The sequence below is a fragment of the Ursus americanus genome, chromosome 22 (genome assembly GCF_024610735.1).
Source record: "Ursus americanus isolate L20-20 chromosome 22, mUrsAme1.1.p, whole genome shotgun sequence".
Lineage (NCBI taxonomy): Eukaryota > Metazoa > Chordata > Mammalia > Carnivora > Ursidae > Ursus > Ursus americanus.
Genome location: NC_142148.1, coordinates 50451946 through 50474666, shown reverse-complemented (window position 1 = coordinate 50474666; position 22721 = coordinate 50451946). Strand labels below are relative to the sequence as shown.

The 22721-nt window shown below is 43.1% G+C and overlaps 2 protein-coding genes across 5 annotated transcripts in view; both read left to right on the top strand.

Annotated features, from left to right (window-relative positions):
- Nucleotides 1-22122, top strand: part of LOC148108128 (focal adhesion kinase 1-like) — a 51065-nt gene extending 28943 nt beyond the window's left edge. Inside the window, exons 3-4 of the mRNA XM_087853835.1 lie at nt 10472-10698; nt 19319-22122. Coding sequence (XP_087709961.1) covers nt 10504-10698; nt 19319-19489 — 366 coding nt within the window. The 5' untranslated portion in view covers nt 10472-10503 and the 3' untranslated portion in view covers nt 19490-22122. The remainder of the gene's footprint in view (nt 1-10471; nt 10699-19318) is intronic.
- The window catches only part of LOC148108127 (ral guanine nucleotide dissociation stimulator-like), a 32756-nt gene continuing 29380 nt past the window's right edge, over nt 19346-22721 (top strand). For all 4 annotated transcript variants that reach the window (XR_015721046.1, XM_087853834.1, XM_087853833.1 and 1 more), the window contains exon 1: nt 19346-19485. The gene's annotated coding sequence lies outside the window, so the exon portion shown is untranslated. The remainder of the gene's footprint in view (nt 19486-22721) is intronic.

The window sequence follows — 22721 nt, the reverse complement described above, 5'->3', positions numbered from 1 at the left end:
CCCCTTTCTCCACATCCTCTCCAACAATTGTTGTCTCTTGCCTTGTCAATTTTTGCCATTCTAACTGGCGTAAGGTGGTATCTCAGTGTGGTTTTGATTTGAATTTCCCTGATGGCTAATGATTTTGAACATTTTTTCATGTGTCTGTTAGCCATTTGTATGTCTTCATTGGAAAAGTGTCTGTTCATATCTTCTGCCCATTTTTTGATTTGTTTATTTGTTTCTCGTGTATTGAGTTTGAGAAGTTCTTTGTAGATCTTGGATACCAGTCCTTTATCTGTAGTGTCACTTGTAAATATATTCTCCCATTCTGTGGGCTGCCTCTTAGTTTTTTTGACTGTTTCCTTGGCTGTGCAGAAGCTTTTTATCTTGATGAAGTCCCATAAGTTCATTTTATTTTTTGTTTCTCTTGCCTTTGGGGATGTGTCATGAAAAAGGTTGCTTTGGCCGATGTCGTAGAGGTTGCTGCCTGTGCTCCCCTCTAGAATTTTGATGGATTCCTGTCTCACATCGAGGTCTTTCATCCATTTGGAGTTTATTTTTGTGTATGGTGTGAGAGAGTGGTCAAGTTTCATTCTTTTGCATGTAGCTGTCCAATTTTCCCAGCACCATTTATTGAAGAGACTGTCTTTTTCCCACCGGATGTTTTTTCTTGCTTTATCAAAGATTAGTTGCCCAAAGAGCCGAGGGTCCATTTCTGGGTTCTCTGTTCTGTTCCATTGGTCTATGTGTCTGTTTTTGTGCCAGTACCATGCTGTCTTTGTGATCACAGCTTTGTAGTACAGCTCGAAATCCGGCATTGTGATGCCCCCAGCTTTGTTTTTCCTTTTCAACAGTTCCTTGGAGATTTGGGGCCTTTTCTGTTTCTATACAAATTTAAGGACTATTTGTTCCAGTTCTTTGAAAAATGTCCTTGGTATTTTGATCGGGATAGCAGTGAAAGTGTAGATTGTTCTGGGTAGCATGGACATTTTAACTATGTTAATTCTTCCGATCCATGAGCATGGAATATTTTTCCATCTTTTTCTGTCTTCCTCAATGTCTTTCAAGAGTAATTTATAGTTTCTAGAATATAGGCCCTTTACGTCTCTGGTTAAGTTAATTTGAAGGTAACGTATGGTTTTTGGTGCTATTGTAAATGGGATGGATTCCCTCATTTCTCTTTCTTCGGTCTCGTTATTCGTGTATAGAAATGCAACTGATTTCTGAGCATTGATTTTGTATCCCGCCACATTACTGAATTGCTCTATAACTTCTAATAGTTTGGGAGTGGCTTCTTTTGGGTTTTCCATATAGAGTATCATGTCATCTGTGAAGAGAGACATTTTGACTTCTTCTTTGCCGATTTGGATACCTTTGATCCCTTTTTGTCGTCTGATTGCTGTTGCAAGGACTTCTAGTACTATGTTGAATAATAGTGGCGAGAGTGGGCATCTTTGTCGTGTTCCTGATCTTAAGGGAAAGGCTTCCAGCTTTTCCCCATTGAGAATGATATTTGCTGTAGGCTTTTCATAGATGGCTTTTATGAGATTGAGAAGTGTACCCTCTATTCCTACACTCTGAAGGGTTTTAATCAGGAAAGGATGCTGTATTTTGTCAAATGCTTTTTCGGCATCAATTGAGAGGATCATATGGTTCCTGAGTCTTTTCTTGTTGATATGATGTATCACGCTGATTGATTTGCGAATATTGAACCACGCTTGCATCCCAGGTATGAATCCCACTTGATCATGATGGAGAATCCTTTTAATGTACTGTTGGATTCTATTAGTAAGTATCTTGTTGAGGATTTTGGCGTCCATATTCATTAGGGAAATCGGTCTGTCATTCTCCGTTTTGAGGGGGTCTTTGCCTGGTTTGGGGATCAAGGTAATATTGGCCTCATAGAATGAGTTTGGTAGCTTTCCTTCTGTTTCTATTTTTTGAAATAGCTTTAGGAGAATAGGTATTATTTCTTCTTTGAATGGTTGGTAGAATTCCCCAGGAAAACCATCCGGGCCTGGAGTTTTGTTATTTGGAAGGTTGTTTATCACTGACTCAATTTCTTCATAATTAATTGGCCTGTTTAAGAAATCAATTTCTTCCTGTTTCAATCTTGGTAGTTAATAGGTTTCCAGGAAGGATTCCATCTCTTCCAGATTACTTAGTTTATTGGCATATAGCTGTTGATAAAAATTTCTAATAATCCTTCCAATTTCAATGGTGTTGGTCGTGACCTCTCCTTTTTTCATTCATAATTTTAATAATTTGGGTTCTTTCTCTTTTCTTTTGGATAAGTCTTGCCAGTGGTCTGTCAATTTTATTGATTCTCTCAAAGAACCAGCTTCTAGTCCTGTTGATCTGCTCTCCTGTACTTCTGGTTTCTGATTGATTGATTTCTGCTCTAATTTTGGTCAACTGCTTCCTCGTGAGTGGATTAGGCCTGTCCCTCTGTTGCTGTTCCAGCTTCTTGAGGTGAGAATATAAAAGCTGCATTTTAGATTTTTCTATTCTTTTGAGTGAGGCTTGGATGGCTGTGTATTTGCCCCTTAGGACTGCCTTTGCAGTATCCCATAGGTTTTGGACCGTTGTGTTTTCATTCTCGTTCGTCTCCATAAATTGTTTAAGTTGATTTTTGATTTCCTAGTTTATCGAGTCATTCCTGAGCAGGACGGTTCTTAGTCTCCAAGTGTTTGAGTTTCTTCCAAATTTTTCCTCTGGTTGAGTTCCAATTTCAGAGCGTTGTGGTCTGAGAATATGCAGGGGATAATTTCAATCTTTTGGTATCGGTTGAGACCTGTTTTGTGTCCCAGAACATGGTGTATTCTTGAGAATGTTCCATGGGCATTAGAATAGAATGAGTATTCTTTGGTTCTGGGGTGTAGTGTTCTATATATATCTATGAGGTCCAACTCGTCGAGTATGGCATTGAAAGCCTTTGATTCTTTGCTTATTTTTTGCCAGGGTGTTCTGTCTATTTCTGATAGTGGAGTGTTGAGGTCCCCTACTATTAATGTATTTTTATCTGTATGTCTCTTTATTCTGGTTAAGAGTTGGCTTGTGTATCTTGCTGCTCCCCTGTTGGGGGCATATATATTTATAATTGTCATATCCATTTGTTGAATACTTCCTTTAAGAATAATATAGTGCCCTTCTTTTTTTTTTTTTTTAAGGTTTATTTATTTATTTATTTGACAGAGATAGAGACAGCCAGTGAGAGAGGGAACACAAGCAGGGGGAGTGGGAGAGGAAGAAGCAGGCTCACAGCAGAGGAGCCTGATGTGGGCTCCGATCCCACAACGCCGGGATCACGCCCTGAACCGAAGGCAGACTCTTAACCACTGTGCCACCCAGGCGCCCCAATATAGTGCCCTTCTGCATCTCTAACTATAGTCTCTAGTTTAAAATCCAATCTATCTGATATGAGAATTGCTACCCCAGCTTTCTTTTGAGGTCCATTTGCGTGAACTCCATCCCCTTACTCTCAGTCTGAATGCATCTTTGGGTTCGAAATGAGTCTCTTGTAGACAGCAAATGGATGGGTCATTTCTTTTTATCCAGTCTGCAACCCTGTGGCGTCTTATGGGAGTATTTAAACCATTTACATTGGCACTAAGAACTGAGAGATAGAATTTTAATGATGCCATGTTGCCAGTAAAGTCTTTGTTTGTATTGGTTGTGACTTTCTTTTCTGTATCACTCTTGGGGCCTTTTTACCTTTATAGAACCCCCCTTCATATCTCCTGTAGGGCTGGTTTCGTGGTTACGAAATTGGTTAATGACTGGCGATTCTGAAATGTCTTTATTTCTCCATCAATTCTGAATGACAGCCTTGCTGGATAAAGGATTCTTGGCTGCATGTTTTTCTCTGAAAGAGCTTTTAAAATGCCCCCCCCCCAACCCTTTCTCTCATTCCAGGTCTGTGTAGACAGGTCTGACGTAATTCTGATGCCTTTGCCTTGGTACGTGAGAAATTTCTTTGCCCTGGCCGCTTTCAATACTGTATCCTTGGATCTAATATTTGCGATTTGCACTATGACGTGACGTGGCGTAGGTTTGTCGTGGTTGAGCTTGAGAGGGGTCCTCTCTGTCTCTTGGACACGAATGTTTGTTTCCCTTGCTAGATTAGGGGAGTTTTCAGCTACAATTTGTTCAAATATCTCTTCTAGACCTCTGTTTTTCTCCACCCCCTCGGGGATGCCGATGATTCTGACATTGGATCATTTCATTGAGTCAGTAATCTCCCATAACCTACATTCGTAAATAAATAAAATCTTTAAAACATAAATACATAAACAAACACAAGTAGGTTATGATGACTTAACTGCTATGACTTAACTACACTTGTCACATTAACTTTAGATTTAAAACATGTTCATCTTAACAACACTTTGTTAATGTGGGTTTTACAAATAACATATGTTTAAATTGGCTGAATTAAGTAAGACTGTATGTAACTCAGCACAGTTGTATTCTTTATATTTTGCCATTCCTCATTTCCTTAGGAATTTTTTTAAGTCTCCAAAAATTATTCACCAATTACTTTCAAGGTCTCGGTGTTAGCAGTCTTAGAAATTAATTTATAGTTGATATTAAAGTCTAATGTTGAATATTTTCATCAGATATATAGCATTAAAATTTTTATAGTGATATCTCAAGTAAAGTAAATGATTTACATAGTTTGCCATATTATCCGAAATCCAAAAAACAGTCTGTGTAATGAAGATATTAGTTGAATTGTTATGCCGGCAGTCCATGCTTTGCATGGTTCCAGTATGTACGAATATCAGTTTCTGTGGCTTAAATAATACCCGTCCTCAACAGAATGGTTCCGTTTTAGTTAACACAGGTATCACCTGTGGGCAATTGCATCAAGTACAGACTTGGTCTGCAGATCACTATAGAAACAACAGATGTGAAGTGTGACCAGCGGCCGGTCACGGTAGCTCTTTCCCAGTCTGCTGCTGACTGGCCACCCTGTGTCTGTTACTCAGTTTATACACAGACAGCAAATGTGTAGTCGTGGTGCCTTCTTGTTTGCCAGGGATAAACCCTTGTGACATTTTACAAAAATGGATCATCATAGGAGGGAATTGGACAACAAAGATGAGTTGCAGCGTTGAAGCAGGAAATGGTAACACTGGAAGTGAAATCGAACGGGCCGAGGTCCTGTGAAGCTGGTGACCGTGGAGCGGGAGCAGCCGAGCCCTCGGCTTGCATGAAGCCGCCCCAGGAACCAGCGGACTTAGTTGCGTTACTCTGGCCAGTGGACCCAGCAGTTATTTCAGCTCTTAAAGCCGGCGTGTGGAGTTTGGGCAGGCTCTGCGTGCTACAGCTGGAGGTGACGCGGACGCAGAAATCCCAGCCGTGCGGCGGGAAGTAACGGAGAGTGTAAGTGTGTGGTGTGCGGTGCGGCAGAAGCTTCCTGCGCCGTGCGGGTCACCGTGCAGCGTTCTGACTGAGACGGTCACAGAAGCACATAGCTGACTGTAGGAATGTTGACTTTGCTGTGGAGCCAGACTTTCTAGTTGTGTGGTCAGAGGAGCTTTGCAAATAAAGGTGAACTTATTGACAAGTGAGGAAGAGAGTTGTGACAAAAAAGAGGATGTTCCGGAGGAGGAGACGTGGCAAGAAAGTTCGTAGCAGAGGCGGTTTCGGAGGTGGCTTACGACACTGAATGTACGAGGCTACGATGATGGAGGCTGACCCAAAACTTAGAAAGGAGCATGACAGTTTGCCAAGGCATTGGAAAGATACTTACTCTGTGTCTTTAGTCATAGAGCGAGGGGAAGAAGAAGGCAAGTGCTGTTCAAACCACTTTTGTCAAGTCATCGTAGGCCCCACGCTCCTGTGCAAAGCGAGAACCACCCGTGCTTCCTTTAGTTGGGATCCATGCGATATTAGTTATCTTTGCTGATAACAAGTCATCCCAACACTTAGTGGCTTAAAATGACAAGAATTATTTTGTTCCAATCTGTTGTCTGGACAGGGCTCCAGAGGGACAGCTGTTTCCATGTGGCGGGAGCTCAGGAGGCACAGCGGGCAGCCAGAGGGCCCACTCGGAGGCTGGCTCTGCCACGGGCCTCGGAACTCGATGCTGCCTGTCAGCGGGCAGCTCAGCTCAGGCTTTGGTTCTTGGAGCTCAGTTCTCGGGCTTCTTGCGCTTCTGGGTAGCATGTGGTTGGGTTTCATGAGCGAGCAGCCCAAGAGAACCAAGGGAACCTAGTTTGCCTCTTAATACCTGGCGCGGGATGTTTCTTAGGTGCGTCAGGAGCCCCCCCAGATGTGAGGGGAAGGAACGTGGCCTCCACCTGTGGAAGAGAGAGGCAGAGTCACACTGGAGCAGGAGGCACTTTCACGGCGACTTTTGGAAAATACAGGCCGTCACGTATTGATATAACATTAAATATTTAAGTAACGTTAGCTCTTTGTTAAGTAAAATCAATATAGGAAATTTAGTGTATTCAGATTAGACTCTTGATGAGAAGAGAAACCCAAATCTTGTATGAAAGAACAACATTTGGGAGAGGAAAGTTTTTACAGCAGTCTAGTTTGTTTAAGGATTTACTGTAACTAGGGTCATCACCAACTTCTTAAAAACTCTCCAAACTTGTTTATGTCTGAAGTTTTTAAAATTGAGCTGTATCAGTTTGCATTCTTTGCTCCTTCTCTCATGTTCTGGCAGACATCTCAAGTTTTATTAAAGGGCTGGCATATTTCAAGGAGAATCAGTTTGCTGTCTTGGTGGGATCTTGGGGTGTTATAGTGAGTATCATCTAGGGAACTCTGGGAGTATTTTGCTTCCTCTCTTGCATCTGTGCTATTTTATGGAGTATTTATATCAGACTGTGGGGTGAGGCCCAGCTTGAACTCCAAGGTTTGTCAGCACCTTGTTTCCTCACACCCTGACTTGGGACTGCCCTACTTCTTTCAAGAGCAGAAAAGGTGTCTATCTCCTGTGTTCAAGGGAGAGCCGAGGCTCCGATAGTCAGCAGCGAGATTAGCATTCCGTTTTAGGAAGCCCTGCCCTGCACCCCCTCCCCCACCCTCCCCGCAGTGCTGCCTGGGGCAGTGTGCTGAGAGTCAGAGCTCTGATGCCTGAGCAGGTCTCAACTATGGAATGAGAAGTCCCAAGCGAGGCTTTTTGCTACACTTCCCCATTATCAGCATCCCCCAGCAGAGTGGTACATCTGTTATAACTGGTGAACCTACATGGACACATCAGTTATCGCCGAAGTCCACGGTTTACTGTAGGGTCACTCTTGTGGTGTACGTTCTGCGGGTTTGCACAGATATATAATGACATGTATCCTCATTATACTGTCCTACATAATCTTTTTGCTGCCCGAAAAGTCCTTTTTGCTCCACTTTTTCATCCTTGCCCCCCCCAAACTCTGCATCCACTGAAATTTTTACTGTCTCTGTGGGTTTGCCATTCCTAGAATGTCATGTATTTGGAATCATATAGTGTGATCGGCTTCTCTCACTTAGTAATACGCATTGAAGGTTCCTCCAAGTCTTTTCATGGTTTGGTAGCTCATTGCTTTTTAGCACTAAATATTCCACTGCCTGGATAGACCACAGTGTTTTTTATCCTTTCACCTGCTGTAGGGTGTCTTGGTGGCTCCCGTGCTCTGACAGTGTGACGAAGACTGCCGCAAACAGAGACCTCTGTTTGAGTGTTTAACCACCCTTGCGTTCCTCTGACGGATCCCTCTTGGTCATGATACATTATGAAATATTGCGTGATGACATTTGCTGATTTTTTTTTTTTTTTAAGATTTTTGCACCTGTGTTTATAAGAAAGATTGATTCGTACCCTTTCTCATATTGTCCTTGACTGGTTTTGTATCAGTGTTTTGCTGGTTTCATAAGATAAGTTGGGAAATGTTCCCTATTTGTTCAGTGGAAGAATTTCTGTAAGATTAATATTATTCTTCCTGAAATTATTGGAAGAATTCAGATATTCCTTTGTGGGAAGAATTTTAATTGCAGATTGACCATTTTTAACGGAATAGGTCTATTTAAATAGGCTTTATATTTATGGTTTTGGTTTCGTACAGCAGCAGTTTCTAATGGCTTGGGCTTAAGTTGTACTTTGCAAAGAATTGTGTATGCCCCATCTCAGGGTACCTGGGTGGCTCCGTCGGTTAGGTGTCCGCCTTCGGCTTTGGTCCTGATCCCAGGGTCCTGAGATCAAGCCCCAAGCTAGGCTTCCTGCTCACTGGGGAGCCTCCTCCTCCTTCTCCCTCTCCCTCTGCCCCTCTGCCAGCTTTTGTGCTCTCTCTTTCTCTGTTAAATAAATAAATAAAATCTTTTAAAAAAGAATTGTGTATGCATCTCAACTTTTATGTTCATTGACATAGTCATGATATTCTCTTAATAATATCTGATATTCTATCATTACTTCCTATTATTAACATTCTGTTATCTGTTCTGCTTCATTCTTGCTGTCATTAGTTTTCGCCTTATCTTTTTTTTCCTTGATTAGTCTTGCTAGAGGTCTATCAGTTGCATTATTCTTGTTAAAAAAAAAAACCAAACCTTGATTTTGTTCAACTTCCAAATTGTACTGCGAAATATGGATATTTAGATGATTAATTTCCAATCTTCATTTCTAATACATGCATTTAAGAGTATTGATCTTAGGGACGCCAGGCTGACTCAGTAGGTGGAACGTGCAACACTTGATCTCAGGGTTGTAAGTTCAAGCCCCAGGCTGGGTGTAGAGATGACTTAAAAATGAAGTCTTTAAAAAAAATAATAAAAGCGTAGATTTTATTCTAATCACAGCTCTGTCTGCATGTAGTATTGATCTTTCTTTTTAATTGTATTGTTGAATTGAGAATACTTTGAGTTTCTTTTTGGCTAATGGGTTACTTGAAATATGTTGCTTAATTTCCAAACGGTGATTTTTTTCCAGACAGTTGGTGATTTTTTAATTATTTTGTTGTTGTCCAGCTTTAATGCTAGAGACAGAATATACTTTTAATAATTTTAGTCCTTTGATATTTATTGAATCTTGCTCTTTCACCCGCCACGTGGTCAATTTTAGTGACTGCCTCCTGTGCGTAGTTAGTGGGTACTTCTCTTGCGGAGGTGAATTGCGCTTGGGTGTAGTGCTTTCTGTTGGTTAGATTGAGTTTGTCTGTCATGCTGTTCCCGTTTTGTCTGCTGGGCCCAGGTGGACTCCTAGTCTCTTCTGCCTGTCTTCAGCTTCACTGAGTTTCTAATGGCTCCCTTTGGGCTTGGTTTCAGGATCGGTAACTATCTTAAAGGGACAACTAGCGGAGTGTGTGGCTCAGTTCTCCACCCTGTCCTGCTCACCAGAGTCCTAGGGTCCCCATGCTCATAACTTGGTCTCTCACTGCCAAAAGCTCAGCCGGTTTCTCTCTCATTGGTGGCTTTTTCTTGGATCTTCAGGCTCTTGAAGGCCCAGAATTGGCAAATGCCCTTTGGGAAGAGGCAGCTGTTGTTCAGTGTCTCTTCATGTCTCCACCTATGTCCCCTGCTGTCCTGGTTGCCTCACAACATCTTGGACTCCAAACGTTGGTCTGGTTTTTTTGGTTTTTTTTTTTAAAGATTTTTATTTATTCGACAGAGATAGAGACAGCCAGCGAGAGAGGGAACACAAGCAGGGGGAGTGGGAGAGGAAGAAGCAGGCTCATAGCAGAAGGGCCTGATGTCAGGCTCGATCCCACAACGCCGGGATCACGCCCTGAGCCGAAGGCAGACGCTTAGCTGCTGTGCCACCCAGGCGCCCCGTTGGTCTGGTTTTTAACCTGACTTTTCTCAGTGGGAGTGTTCATGTTGGCCAAGCTATTGCCCCACATTCAAATGGAAGTCTTCCTATCACACCGACAGACCAGACAGTGGTTGGTTTGTGCTTTCTGGTTTCGTTTTATTTTCAGTTGTGACTTGTCTGACTCTCCTCCTGCTGAGGGACTGGATAAGTGGGAGGACTTGGTTTTAACTCTGGGGTTTTTGTCACCAGTGCCTAGTATGTGTCATGACCACTCATTGCATTTTTATTGTATGAAGAAAGAACTTGCATCTCATGTATAGGTTTTCAGAAGTAGTCAGCAAAATTAACATATTTGGCTTTCCTGTGAGGTTTTCCCACAGATTTAAAGGCTATGATTTTAAAAGGGTGGACGGTGAGGTGACATTGTTCATAGATAACATGGTGAATTTTTGACAGAGCTAAAATAGGACTCCTGGTCTTTTAATTTGTTAAGAAAATTTAACAAATATTTGTTATGCTATCGTGAATTCGGTAGTGCTCCGGGTGCAGGAGAGTACAGCGATTATCTTGGTCAGTCAGGTCTCTGCTCTCCCGATGCTCACCTTCTGCATATGACATGACCACAGGGGAAGAACACAGAGCAGTGTTGTTAATATAAGGATCAGTATATCATGTTTTAATAGATTTTAACCACATTTTAATAGATTTCAAATATGGTACACTGACAGCTTTTTTCCCCCCTTCTAGAGTATGACAGATACATAGCATCTAGCAAAATAATGGCAGCTGCTTACCTTGACCCAAACTTGAATCACACACCAAATTCGAGTACCAAAACTCACCTGGGTACCGGAGTGGAACGTTCCCCTGGGGCAATGGAGCGAGTGTTGAAGGTCTTTCATTATTTTGAAAACAGCAGTGAGCCAGCCACTTGGGCCAGTATGATCAGGCATGGAGATGCTACCGATGTCAGGGTAAGTGCATTTTCCTGGGAGAGACCCTTCATGGACATTAAAGTTACATGGGCCTAGGTTAATGGCACACACCAAAAAAGATAAAAATTTTTATTGCCATATTACAGTGATGTTAACTTTTTCTTTATATTATTTATTCACTTAATATGTGACTGACAGAATTTTAATTGTAAAATATCTTAGGAAAATAATAACTGAATCATGTTATTCATATAATGCTATTGATGTTTTTCTCTCCTTTTTTTTTTTTTTAAACTTCTTAGGACATAAGAGAACAAAGCAATTAAAACAACCTCTAATACTTAGGAAATAAATTATTTTCTATAAAGTGAATTTTGAAGGTATCTGCATGACTCCAGATAGGATAGGTTCTTCAAAAACTGATTGGTTCCACACACCAGACATTTGTCAAGGTTCTGGGGATATAAAGGGTCCCTGCTCATACAGCTTACTGTCTACTGTGGTGGGGAGGAGACACCCATGGCCTTAGTTGCAGTGCAGAGTGTGCTTCCCAAGGCAATCCTGGTGGCGAGGTTGCCTGTGTGAGTAATGTTGAGTGTAGGTGGTAGCCTGTGGGCGGTCAGTGAGCATCGTGGCCAAGAGAGGTGAGAGGCGCTTCGTGGGCCAAGATTGCTGAGAGTGGGGGATGAGAGGGTAGCGGTGTGGTTTCAGAAAACTGAGTTCAGGACGCCAGTTTTCAGCAGGTGTTTACTTTGGCCAGGTGTTACAGAGAAACTGCTCCTTCCTTCCCTCTGCCTACTCCGTGTTCATCTCTAAGGAGGACAGTGTCCAATGCCAGGATGAACAGATACATCTTTTTTCCCCCCTTTCTTTTTATACTAATGAAGCTATTTAATCTGCTGCTCTTAAACTTATATGCCTTAAGTACTTTTAAGCAAATTAAAGGGATTGACAGAATTTAGATTGAAGGGCACAGTATTACATTGAAGTTCTATGTAATTTCCATTACCTCTATAATATTGCAGTACTCACTGTTCAGATGGATTATTCAAAGGTGAATAATTCATTCAGGGTTTAAATATGTACTAACATCTACTTGCGGTATAATTGAAATATAGTAGTCTCTTGTTTTAAAAAGCTTCAACTTTTTATGAAGCTTGATGGCTTTTTCTAGCTTTCCCATAGTTTTATTTTATATTTAATTTTATAAACAGAGTCACTTGGTAGAAAGGCCAGCAGCCAGTGTTCTACCTTAATGTTAACTGGAAGATTCATATTGGAGAGAAACCTTGCAAATGTAGAGCTTACGGGAAGGCTCTTAGTATATGTTCTAGTCTTTGTGAATTTCAGTTACAGTGAATGAGGAAGTCTCTTAAAGCACTGCATTAGCCTTAATAAACTTCCGAGTATTTGTACAGGAGGGGAGCCGTTTCAGAGATGTGAATTTGACAAGACATTTAGCAAACATTCAAGATTGATTATAACTGAAAATGCACCGTGGAAAGGCTCCGCGACAAAGGTGTTTTGGTATCAAATTTACTATACACAAGAGGATCCATATCAAGGAGAAAACCAATGATCCCTGGGCACATGTCAAGCCTTTAGCCAATGTTACAAACTTACCAGATGAAAACATTTATATTGTGAAGAAGAACTTAAACCAGATTCACATTCCTAAGTTATGAGAACATATTTGTCGGACTTTTATGAAGATCAGTATGAGCAAATCCATGTGCCTGAGAACCAGGTGGTTTTACTTCATAGTAATTGATAAATGTTTGAAATTAAATAAGTCCCATCAGTTGATGATTTTCACCTTGAGGCAAAGAACTCTGAGTTGGCATTGGTTCACCACAGCTTTTCCTGTGATGGAAGGTGGGCGTTATTCATCACTCACATTCATTTAATGCTATAACATTTGAAAATGCAGTAGTTTAATTCTAAAGTAATGGATTTGCACAACTGAACAGAAGAGTACTGAATGAAGCACATGTCCATGCAGTCTTTCTCCCCAAGAAGCACCACACAAGGAACACTACAGATAAAGGAACCGGCATATATCGTTAGGGGTACAGTGGAAGGAACGTGGCAGCATTTGAGGCCCAGTGACCTCCGGCAGAAATGGGGTGGGGGGCTGAGTTCAGAGTGGAAGCATAGGCACTTGGTAGAAAGCAACAGACCATTTAATAATGGTAGCAAAGAGGAAGCCAGGCCGCCCAGTTTCTGAAAAGAGATCGCTTACTGTTATCCAAAGTAACCGAATATTAGAAAACAACCCAAAGGAGCTGAATAATTCGATTCAGACCCCACCCTGCTGCACTGCCTGCTCCGGTCGCCGTGTGCAGCAGGTGGACACTTGGGCGTAGCCAGTCTCAGCCGATGTCTTGTAAGTGTAAAAATACAAGGTTTTGAAGACTTAGTGTGAAAAAAGAAGGTAAAATATCTCATTAATAACCTGTTTTGATTGCCTGTTGAAAAGATCATGTTCTTGACATATAGTAGGTGAAATAAAATGTTATTAAAATGGAATTCACCCATTTCTATTTATTTATTTATTTTTAGAAATTTTAAAGGAACATGTACAGCTTGCATTTTCATTTCTGCTAGACAGTTGTGCTCATTAAAAGTAATTTGCTTGACTCAAGAACCAGCACCTTTGGAGATGTTGAGAAAATATCTGGATTCTTGTTGTAATTCATTATAGAGGTTTTATTTCTCATGCTGCAGTTAGTAATTTTACTCCTTTTACAGATATGTGCTACTTTAATTAATTTAAATGTTTGGTTGTTGAAAGGATTCCTAGGACTCCACCATTTATAGGCAAAGCGTACAAAGCAGTGTCTCAGGTGCAGGCCTCATGGCCTCGGACACTCGGAGGCCATCCCTGGCCCACGTGGCCACCTGTGTAGGAGGAGGCCCAGCACCTTCTTCGGGGGGGGGGGGGTCTGTGAGATGGGCACGTAAGCACGTTCTGTCTACGTCATCTGCCTCAACCTGACTGGTGTGGCTGCCCAGATGCGACCAAAATCAGGTGCGAGTCATAACGCCGGTCATGATTCCTGCCAAGTGCTGGCAGACTGGTGCATCCTGCCCCTAAATAAGCAGCAGCCCACGGAGGCAGACATCACCTACCTCGGCCATAGCGTTGGCCCCGGGTCAGTAGCAGGCCCCAGGCAGCTCCGGAGCTCAGATTGGGGTTAACTCATGCTGGACTATATTGAATTAGAATGGTCATCTAGAAACATTGTAGTGGTACTTCAGAATAATAAGGGTGTATAGAAAATTCCAGATTCTACCAGAGGAATCCCCTACTTGGGAAACAGAATGACATTTACTTTTCATCAGCAATGCTGGATGCAGGACAACACTGGAACAGCATCTTCTCAGGGCTCAGGAAAGTAAGTTGTACCGCAGAAGTCTTCCAGACAGACTACCAATCATGAAGACTGGGAATGAAGATGTCTTTAGAGAAATAAGGGTGTAGACCGTTAATCCCACAGGCTGTCTTTAAGAAAACAGGAGACATAATAGAACAGATCCGTGAACCCAGAAAGAAGTGCTGTAGGGATGCAGGCGGCCACAGGTCACCACCGTGCTGTGGTCTCCGTGCAGCCCCCGTGCACCTCTCCTCCATCTTCTTGGTCTCTTCAAGCTGTGACCACCGTTTAATCCAGCTCTGCCTTTTCCACACCTGCCCTCATTCTGACTGGTCTCCCTCTGAACTTGGGACCTGTGTGCCGCCCAGCTGCATCTGCCCCTCTCCTCCGTCTCTACGCTTCTGACTCTGAAAGGACTGTGTGTCAGTCTGAGGGCTTCCCTTCTTTCAGACACTTAGAATCATCTGTTCCTCCTCCTTTGCTTACGTCCTACACCCAGTACGTTAGACGGTCCTGCCACACGGTCACCAGATGCACCTAGAATCCTCCCACTTCATCTGACCCCTACTGCGACACCTTCTTCGAGCCACATGGTCTCCTGACATCCCGCTGTCCCCCTGGAACCCCTGAGTCTGTTCACAGCCCAGCAGCCAGGTGACCCTATGAAAACGAAAGCCAGAGCGTGTCACTCCTCAACTCAGAACCTTCCTGTGGCTTCCTGTCTCATGTAGGGTGAACGTTCAGGTCCTTCAGAAGCCCCTGACTCTCCTCTCCCTGTCACGCCCCATGACCTTCTCTCCTCCAGCTCGCTCCCTTTGACTTTCAGCTTCCTGCGCTGTTTCTCTAACATGCCAGTCTTGTAATCAGTCATTTGCTCAAAACCTCCAGCAACTCCCCATTTCTCTCAGAGGAAAGCCAGATTCCTTCAGCAGCCTACGAGGACCTACAGGATCTGGCTCTTTGTGGCCTGTTCTTATTTCCAGTGACTGCCCTCGTTCCCTCGGCCTCCCAGCCCCGGAGAGCTCCCTCTCTGCCACCTTTTCTATTGCCCGTCACCCCATTTGGATGATGATTGGTCCTTGCTGAGATTGTCTTGTTTCTTGATTGGTTTGCTCTTTTATTCTCTGCTTTCTTCCCTAGACCGTAAGCTCTGTGACAGCAGGGGCCTTTCTGCCTCCTGGTATTGTCCCCGGCATCTTCAGCAGGGCCTAGCAGGCACACAGACTGGTGCTTGACAGAACCCCATTGGAGTAACTACACGAATCCTAGATGAAATGGAGTACTTCTGACAGAAATGTAAATTAGGAACATTGGTTGCAGAAGTAGAAAGTAGTAGACTGATGACCGTAAAAGAAATTGAATTGATAATCAGAGATTACACCTATTGAAAACCATACCTGTCCTTACTGATAACTTCTGTTAGACCTTCATTCCTACCTTGTTACTATTTTCCTTAAATCACAGGGTCTAGAATAATCCATTTTCTACCCAGACACCAAATCTGGGCAAATACCATATAATGCTGCTAAAGATTAAGTTGCAGTTGAGTTGTTGGACAATATTCTTGTCACCTTCAAAGTTATCTTCAAGTTTATTAACAGGCCCAGTGCCCTTTCCTGACTACGTAGTACACTGCGAGGTTTCAGTGCTCGTCGTGAGCCTCTAGAGGAAGGTGATGTAATTACCTGAACCTGCAAGAGGAAGTGAACACAAGAAATTCAGTCCTGTAGTTTGCTAAAAGGTGAATGGAGTTGGTTGGATTAGGACTAACTATTGTAACCAAGCTGGTAGTAGGAAGAATAACAGTAGAGAGAAGCATTCTGACCAATTTAAAATCGGCTTGCTGACCAGAGTGGGCAGACACGTGAACAGTGTGGCATTCTCTGAGTTTGTGGGAGTTAGGAGCTCTGTGAACAGTGCTGTGCTAAGAATGGCTAGTGGCTGTAGGGGAAGGCAGCCAGCGGGCAGTTTTCCCTGAGTTCAGCCCAGAGGGCTGCCTGGGGAACTCCGTGTGTGGTAGTCCCGTGGTCTCCAGTGTTCACTGCTAGGTGGTGTCACAGATGCCTTATGTGTGTCTCAGACGTAAACTTCTTCTGTCTGATAGAGGATCGGGTGAATGCGCATTTAAAAGCTCGAACACTGATTATGGTTTTTCAGATAACTTTGGTGCAGGAAAGGACTACAGAGATTTTAGTTAAATTATTCCTTTAATGGAGGGAGAGTATCGTCCAGGAAGAAACTAGAAAGAAAATCCTTAAGGAAAAAAACAGACTCAAAAGCAGTGTTAAGAAGAATATGGGACAGTAAGAGCATGAGAAAGAATTCTCTTATCACTAGATGCTTAGAGGTGGCGATTGTGGTAGGGAGAAGAATGGCCCTTAAAGACGTCCACATCCTAATCTAGAACCTGTGTATATGTGACCTTCCATGGCAGAAGGGACTTTGAAGATGTTACCGAGATGAAGAGGACCTTGAGATGGGGGAGATGAGGAGCCGCAGACCTTTTCTGGCTGTGGTCCGAGGGAGGGGACTGCGGATGAAGGGTTGGCTGCAGTGCAGACGCACAGAGGGGCCTCTAGCAGCTGGAGAAAGCCAGCCGAGATCTTCCAGAAAGCAGCACATCCCTTCCAACACCTGGATTTTAGCCCAGTGAGACCCATTTCAGATTTGGGATCTTCCAGAACGGAGAAGTATACGTTTGTGTTCTTTTAAGCCCCTCCGTGTGTGGTTATTGGTTACAGCAGCAGTAGGGAGCAGATAGACACAGGCGTGCTTTGTCTTGGCCGAGTTGGGGCCGACTTCTGCGTGAGTGCTGAGCCGACAGAAGGGCTGCACTCATGTTGGAGAGCAGGGTGTGGATCTCCACGCCTTCTTTGTGGTACAGAAAGACCTGCACAGGAGGAGCCGAGGACAGTAACAGCTGTCAGTTTCCTTACTGTGAGGAGCATCTGAAAGAGAGACGCAGAAAAATAACGGCTGGATGTTGTAACAAACAGATCAGTAGTGATGAGTGCACTTGTAACTCCTGGGGGGAAGTAGAGACACGAGCACTGTTCACAACACAGTGTGTGGTTTTAGATCTCTCTCAGAATAAAGACATCTTGCAAATCACTGTGAGAAGACAGCTAGACACAGCAAGTATCTCTTGTTATCTTGTTGCCACCTTCCCCACAGACTGTTCATGCTCACCTCTCTCCTTCTAGATTAAGGCTTTGGAGGCTAAGGGTGCTGTCTTACCACCAGATGTAGGCTAGATGCAAATGACCAAAAGAGTGAGTGAACATTCAAGAGTGGATGAACATGAAGGAATGGTTTGCAGGATTTCTTTCTACCAGTGGAAAGGTCATTATTTCTTTCTAGAGCATAGTCTGAAAGATAAGTGACCAAGTGGAACCAAGCAGAATCATAAAAAGAACTTTTAGAAATGAAAGTACAGTGTCATCTCACTAGTATATAATGAGGGAAATGTAAATTATAATAATGAAATGCCCCCCCTTCTATGGTCCGTCACATCGATAAACACTTTAAGATTAATTTTACCCAGCATTGGCATGAGGTGAAGGACAGTCTCTAACATTGTGTGCCAAGTATAATTGGTATAGTTTCCCTGGTGGCTCTCGGTAGTGAATTGGTAGAGCTGGGACAGGAAGACAAAGCGCTTTCGTGGGAATTCGAAAGCGGTGCCAGTGCCTGTCCTGTGCAGCTCAGGGATTTGTGTTGTTGGCAAGGAGAAGCTGCAGAAGTTGCCGCTGAAAGAATTACTCGAAATGGCTGTCTCTTCCCCCTAGGCAGATCCCCTGCCCCAGAGCACAAGAGGTGAAGACTAGGGGGCGGGCTGGGTTTCGGCTCCCGCTGCCCCGTGGCTGGGTGCCCTTGGGTAGACACAACCTGCAGCGTCTTTCGTGGTGGCCTGACAGAAATTCTGGGCCTTGAATCAAAAGCCAGGAAGGACATTTATGCTTACTTCAGTTTCACCCAGACATCTATAGGCTGCACACATCCTTCCTGTCCCACAGAGAGCTCATCTGCCTTTGACTCCTCCAGCCTGTCCTTTGTCCGTGCTTTCTCCCCGATGATGTCACTCTCCCGTGCTTGATACACAACCTTCTCCTGGGATCCAGTAGTCTGAAGGGGAGGCTGACCACGGGCAGGTGATGATGCCTTTAGTGTGGACACACTGGGTCCTTGACAGGTTTTGCATATATAGGACACGTTACTTATCTTTTCTCATGAGTAGGGATAGGAACATTCTTATTATCAACAGCATCATGCCCTAATATAGACATATTTAGTATACGTAGGAACTTTTTAAGATGTGCCTTATATTACAAGTAATATGATGCTTTCAGTTAATTGCTAATTTAAAAAAACAGTGATTTTCTTTAGCAGTCATTTGCATGTTAATAGCAGCCTCATTAAAAATTATGAATGGCCTGAAGTGTTGAGAAGAGTGCAGTGGTTATCATGAGCACACCTTCACGTAAGGGAGCGGATGGTCTCTGCTGTATTCCCATGTGAGTCTTCCATATGTGCTGCCCATTTACATCCCTGTACGCACGAGACCTCCACAACCGTGAGAGCACAGGTCAAGACTCGGGGTTACGGCTTCCTTGCCCTCGTCCCAGGATAAGCTTCATCTTTGCGAGGCAGCCTTCCCTGCCGCCTTCAACTCTGAACTCATGGGCACGTGTGTCAGGAGCATTAGGTTTGGGGACTATTTTAGATTGCTGCATTGTAAGCGACAGAGAGCTCATAGTAGATTGGGTAGGCCTAGCTTCCAGTAACTTCTCCTACATCATCGATACTATCAGAAGCGTGGCCTTCATTGTATGTTTCTAACTGTGTTTCTTAAGAAATGACATGAAGTTGTAGCCTGGTCTAAACCAGTATGCTGTCCTGGGTTCAGAAAGTGGGACCCCCTCCTTAGGTCTAGTTCTCAGCACGTGACCTCCAGGGGGCGGCCGGAATGCTTGGTCAGGTTTTGGGGGTGCCGCAGAGGTAGAGCTGCAGAAATGCATGTTACGTTTCCGTGCCTCGGTTATCACTAATGAAAAGGGAAGAGCCTCTTGTGTTTTATTCAGAACTCTTCCTTGTTCATAAAAATACTATTTGAGAAAAAAGATTCCTGAGAAAAATGAAGTAATTTATTTAACTTGATACTCTTTTTACCAAAGATTTCTGCTAACTAACTAAAAGAAATGCACATTGCATTAATTTTTAGCATACAGTTGTTTTTTTTCTGTTTGTTTATAACAGTCATTTTTGTGGGGGGTATGTTTTAGGGCATCATTCAGAAGATAGTGGACAGTCACAAAGTAAAGCACGTGGCCTGCTATGGATTTCGCCTCAGTCACCTGCGGTCAGAGGAGGTTCACTGGCTCCATTTGGATATAGGTGTCTCCAATGTGAGGGAGAAGTATGAACTTGCACACCCACCAGAGGAGTGGAAGTAAGATTACATACCTACTTTGGCGTGACTCACACTTGATTTGTTTGCATATTAAATCACACACAAGAGGATGAACGTCTTTGCTTAATTTTCTTACTGATTGTAATTACGACTCCTGTGTAAATACAATTGGCTGGTAATGATTAACCAGTGATCTCTTCTAGACTTCTGTTCCGTCTGTCTTTGTGGCACCACCGACTCTGGACTGCCTGAGCTTCTCAGGGGTTCTGTGGTGATGGCCTTTGGCTAGTCACACTTCTCTTGTCAGGACTCCTTTGTTTCAGCCTCGGCTCGAAGAGCTCAATTCCTCATTTTTTTCCTATCTGGCCTGTTAGCATTCTTTTGTGCAGCAGGACTTCCTGAGCCCTGAGGAGACCACATCTAATTATCTCATGAACAGGCAGCATGGCTCGCGAGCCGAGCCCGGTACGCTCCGGCTCGCCTGAGAGGACTGGGTGTGTACTTGACATTCACGTGCTACAATTAAATGAGGTAGTGACTCGTCCTGACCTTAGTGAGACTGCTGTGACTGAAAGTGAATTAAAAGGATTCTCTACAATTGTCCTTTCTCTGGTTCTCTCCAAAAAATAATAATTTTTTCCACTGTTAAGCAGAGCAACACGTTAGCCGGAAACCATATGTGTAAAACACTAGAGTGTGAGAGGAGGTGAGCCCCGTGCGCAGGCACCCTTGTTTTTGTAGACACAGTCACAGAGACAAAGGTGGTTGTGGATTGGGGACGGTACTCAGTGTTGGTCACTTTCAGTTCAGCACCCAAATCGATTAGAAGACACATTCGAAAAGAAAAACAAACATGTGAAGGTTAATAAATCTCTAGTCAAATGCGATCTTGTCCTAGTTACAGTTTACCAGAGAAATATGCTTGTATTTTCAGCTTTATCAAACAGCTGGAACTGACAAGCTAACAGGATATTCCGTGATAATATAGTTTGGTTGGGTTACATCAATGGCTAGCAGAGATTTGACCTCCAGCTCTTTTGCCAGTCAATCAAATAAGTGTTTAAAAGCCAGGAATACCTAGAAGTTAGTTAAAAATACCTGCAGGTATTTTTATTCCATACAATTCTATTACCTTCTTAATTTATATGGATAAGTCAGAGGCACAGTGCATTATGACAGTAGCCCTAGTGCTCAGTAAGATGCGGAGTGTAGACCGCTGCATATACAAGCTCTGTTTCTGTTCTTTTAAGCCAACTTATTTTGCTTGATATCAAGTAAAGGTGAGTGGGCACTACTCTTTTTCATGGAGCCTGAACCCTCAAAAGTAAGGCAAGCATAGACTGGGCGAGGTAGAACTTTGCCACACGCAGTGCTGAACCTGACGCTGACGGAGGTGGTGAAGATACCGCCACTGCTGTATCGTCACCGAGGCGTGGCTGGAGCCAGGCGCCAGGCCAGCTGTGCACTCTTTGTACATTTGCAGCCTGTAAAATATGTATGTCACATAGCTCTCCCCAGTCTTATAAGGTGAAGACGGAGGAAACAAGCAACAAACTTGATTTAAGTTCCAATTACGGACAGAGCTCGGGACACAGCTTTGACTTGAATGTAGCTGACTTCACAGTGCAGGCTTTTTCAATGAACGTGCCCATCTCAGGAGGACTGCTGCGGTTTTAGCTCCAAGAAGTGGTCTGACAGTGCACTGTCTGCACCAGTGAAGGTGTGTGGACAAGAGGCTGGAGGCACAGGTGGGCCCTGTAGGTGCTTCTGGGAGGGTTAGGCTTTATACTGCCTGTCCGTGCATGCCAAAGGAGGCGGAACGTAAAGTGTCAGTAAGAAACAGGAGACTATTCTAAAAAGAACCAAGTAGATTTGAAAAAAGGCCAAACACAAGTTCTAGAAACCACTGGATGGATAAAACAGCAAATTAGATATAGCTGAAAAATTAGTAAACAGAAGTGTGGATCTGAGAAAATTTTCCCAAAAGATAGCCCACAGAGATAAACATGTGGTAGGTATGAAAACACGTTATGTAGCATGAAGAATGAGAATGTCAACCCATTTCTGGGCAGGGCTCTCAAAGAGAATAGAAAGAATGAGGAAAAAGAAATACTCCAAAGAGATAATGGCAATAGGTGAGAATTTTCTAGAAGTGGCAAATACCAGAAGTCCTCAGGTATAGGACTAACGTAAGATCCCAAACAGGGTTAATGAAATAAATCTACACTTTGGTGGATTATAGTCAAATAGTGTACAAAAGAAAAAGAGATGATGCTAAAAGCAACCAGGGAAAAATTCACAATTCTCCACATTTCTCTCCAAGTGGTGAGAAAAAGTAACTGGCGACCTGTATTTGTTCGTCAGATTCAGTTGCCATTCAAGAGCAGGGTGACAGAGGTACTTTCCTCAGAGAGTTTGCCACCCTACAAACATATTTCAGGAGAAAGAAAAGTGATTTCCGAAGGAGGTTTTCAGATACAGGAAGGAGTACTAGGGAAAAAATTGGGTGGTTCAAAGTAAGCATTGGCTCTAAAAACAAATAATGATAAGAACTGATTTTTTTATATTAAAAAAGTAGAACCCAAATACTGGATGCATGTCAGAAGAGAGGCTGTCAGAATTGAAGCTATCAACCACGTTTTAAAATTATGTATTAAAAAATAAAAAATAAAAAAATTGTATATTAAGACAGCCATGAAACATTAGAAGTAGATTTTATAAGCTAAGTAATATGTGGGTGAGTAGGTGTTAGGGACAAACAGCAAGGATAGAAGGAAGGGACTGGAAAGCAGGACAAAGAGGAGTCACAGACTAGACTTTGGAAATAAGCTCAAGCAGACTAACAGTAACTGGTCAGAGATTGTTAGTGTGTGATTAAAAAATAGAGTCCAGCTATCTGCTCTTTATGACAGGTATCTAAAACAGTGATGATGAAGACATTTTTATGTGACTTACAGGAAGAAATATTTTACCTTAAGATGCGGTACACATATACATGTACGTGTCTCAGAACTATGTACATATAGGTCTACATATGTACTTCACAAAACCATACCCAGCCTCACTAGAACACTGAATTCTAAGGTTTTCATCCAGAGGCATTCTATTCTGTTTAATTTTATTTAGATAGATGGATGGTGCGCAGGTGGATGAATGGATGGGTGGGTGGGTGGATGGATGGATGGGTGGATGGATAGAAAGATGGATAGATGGATGGAAAGATGGATGGATGGGTGGGTGGATGGTGGGTGGATGGGTAGATGGATAGAAAGATG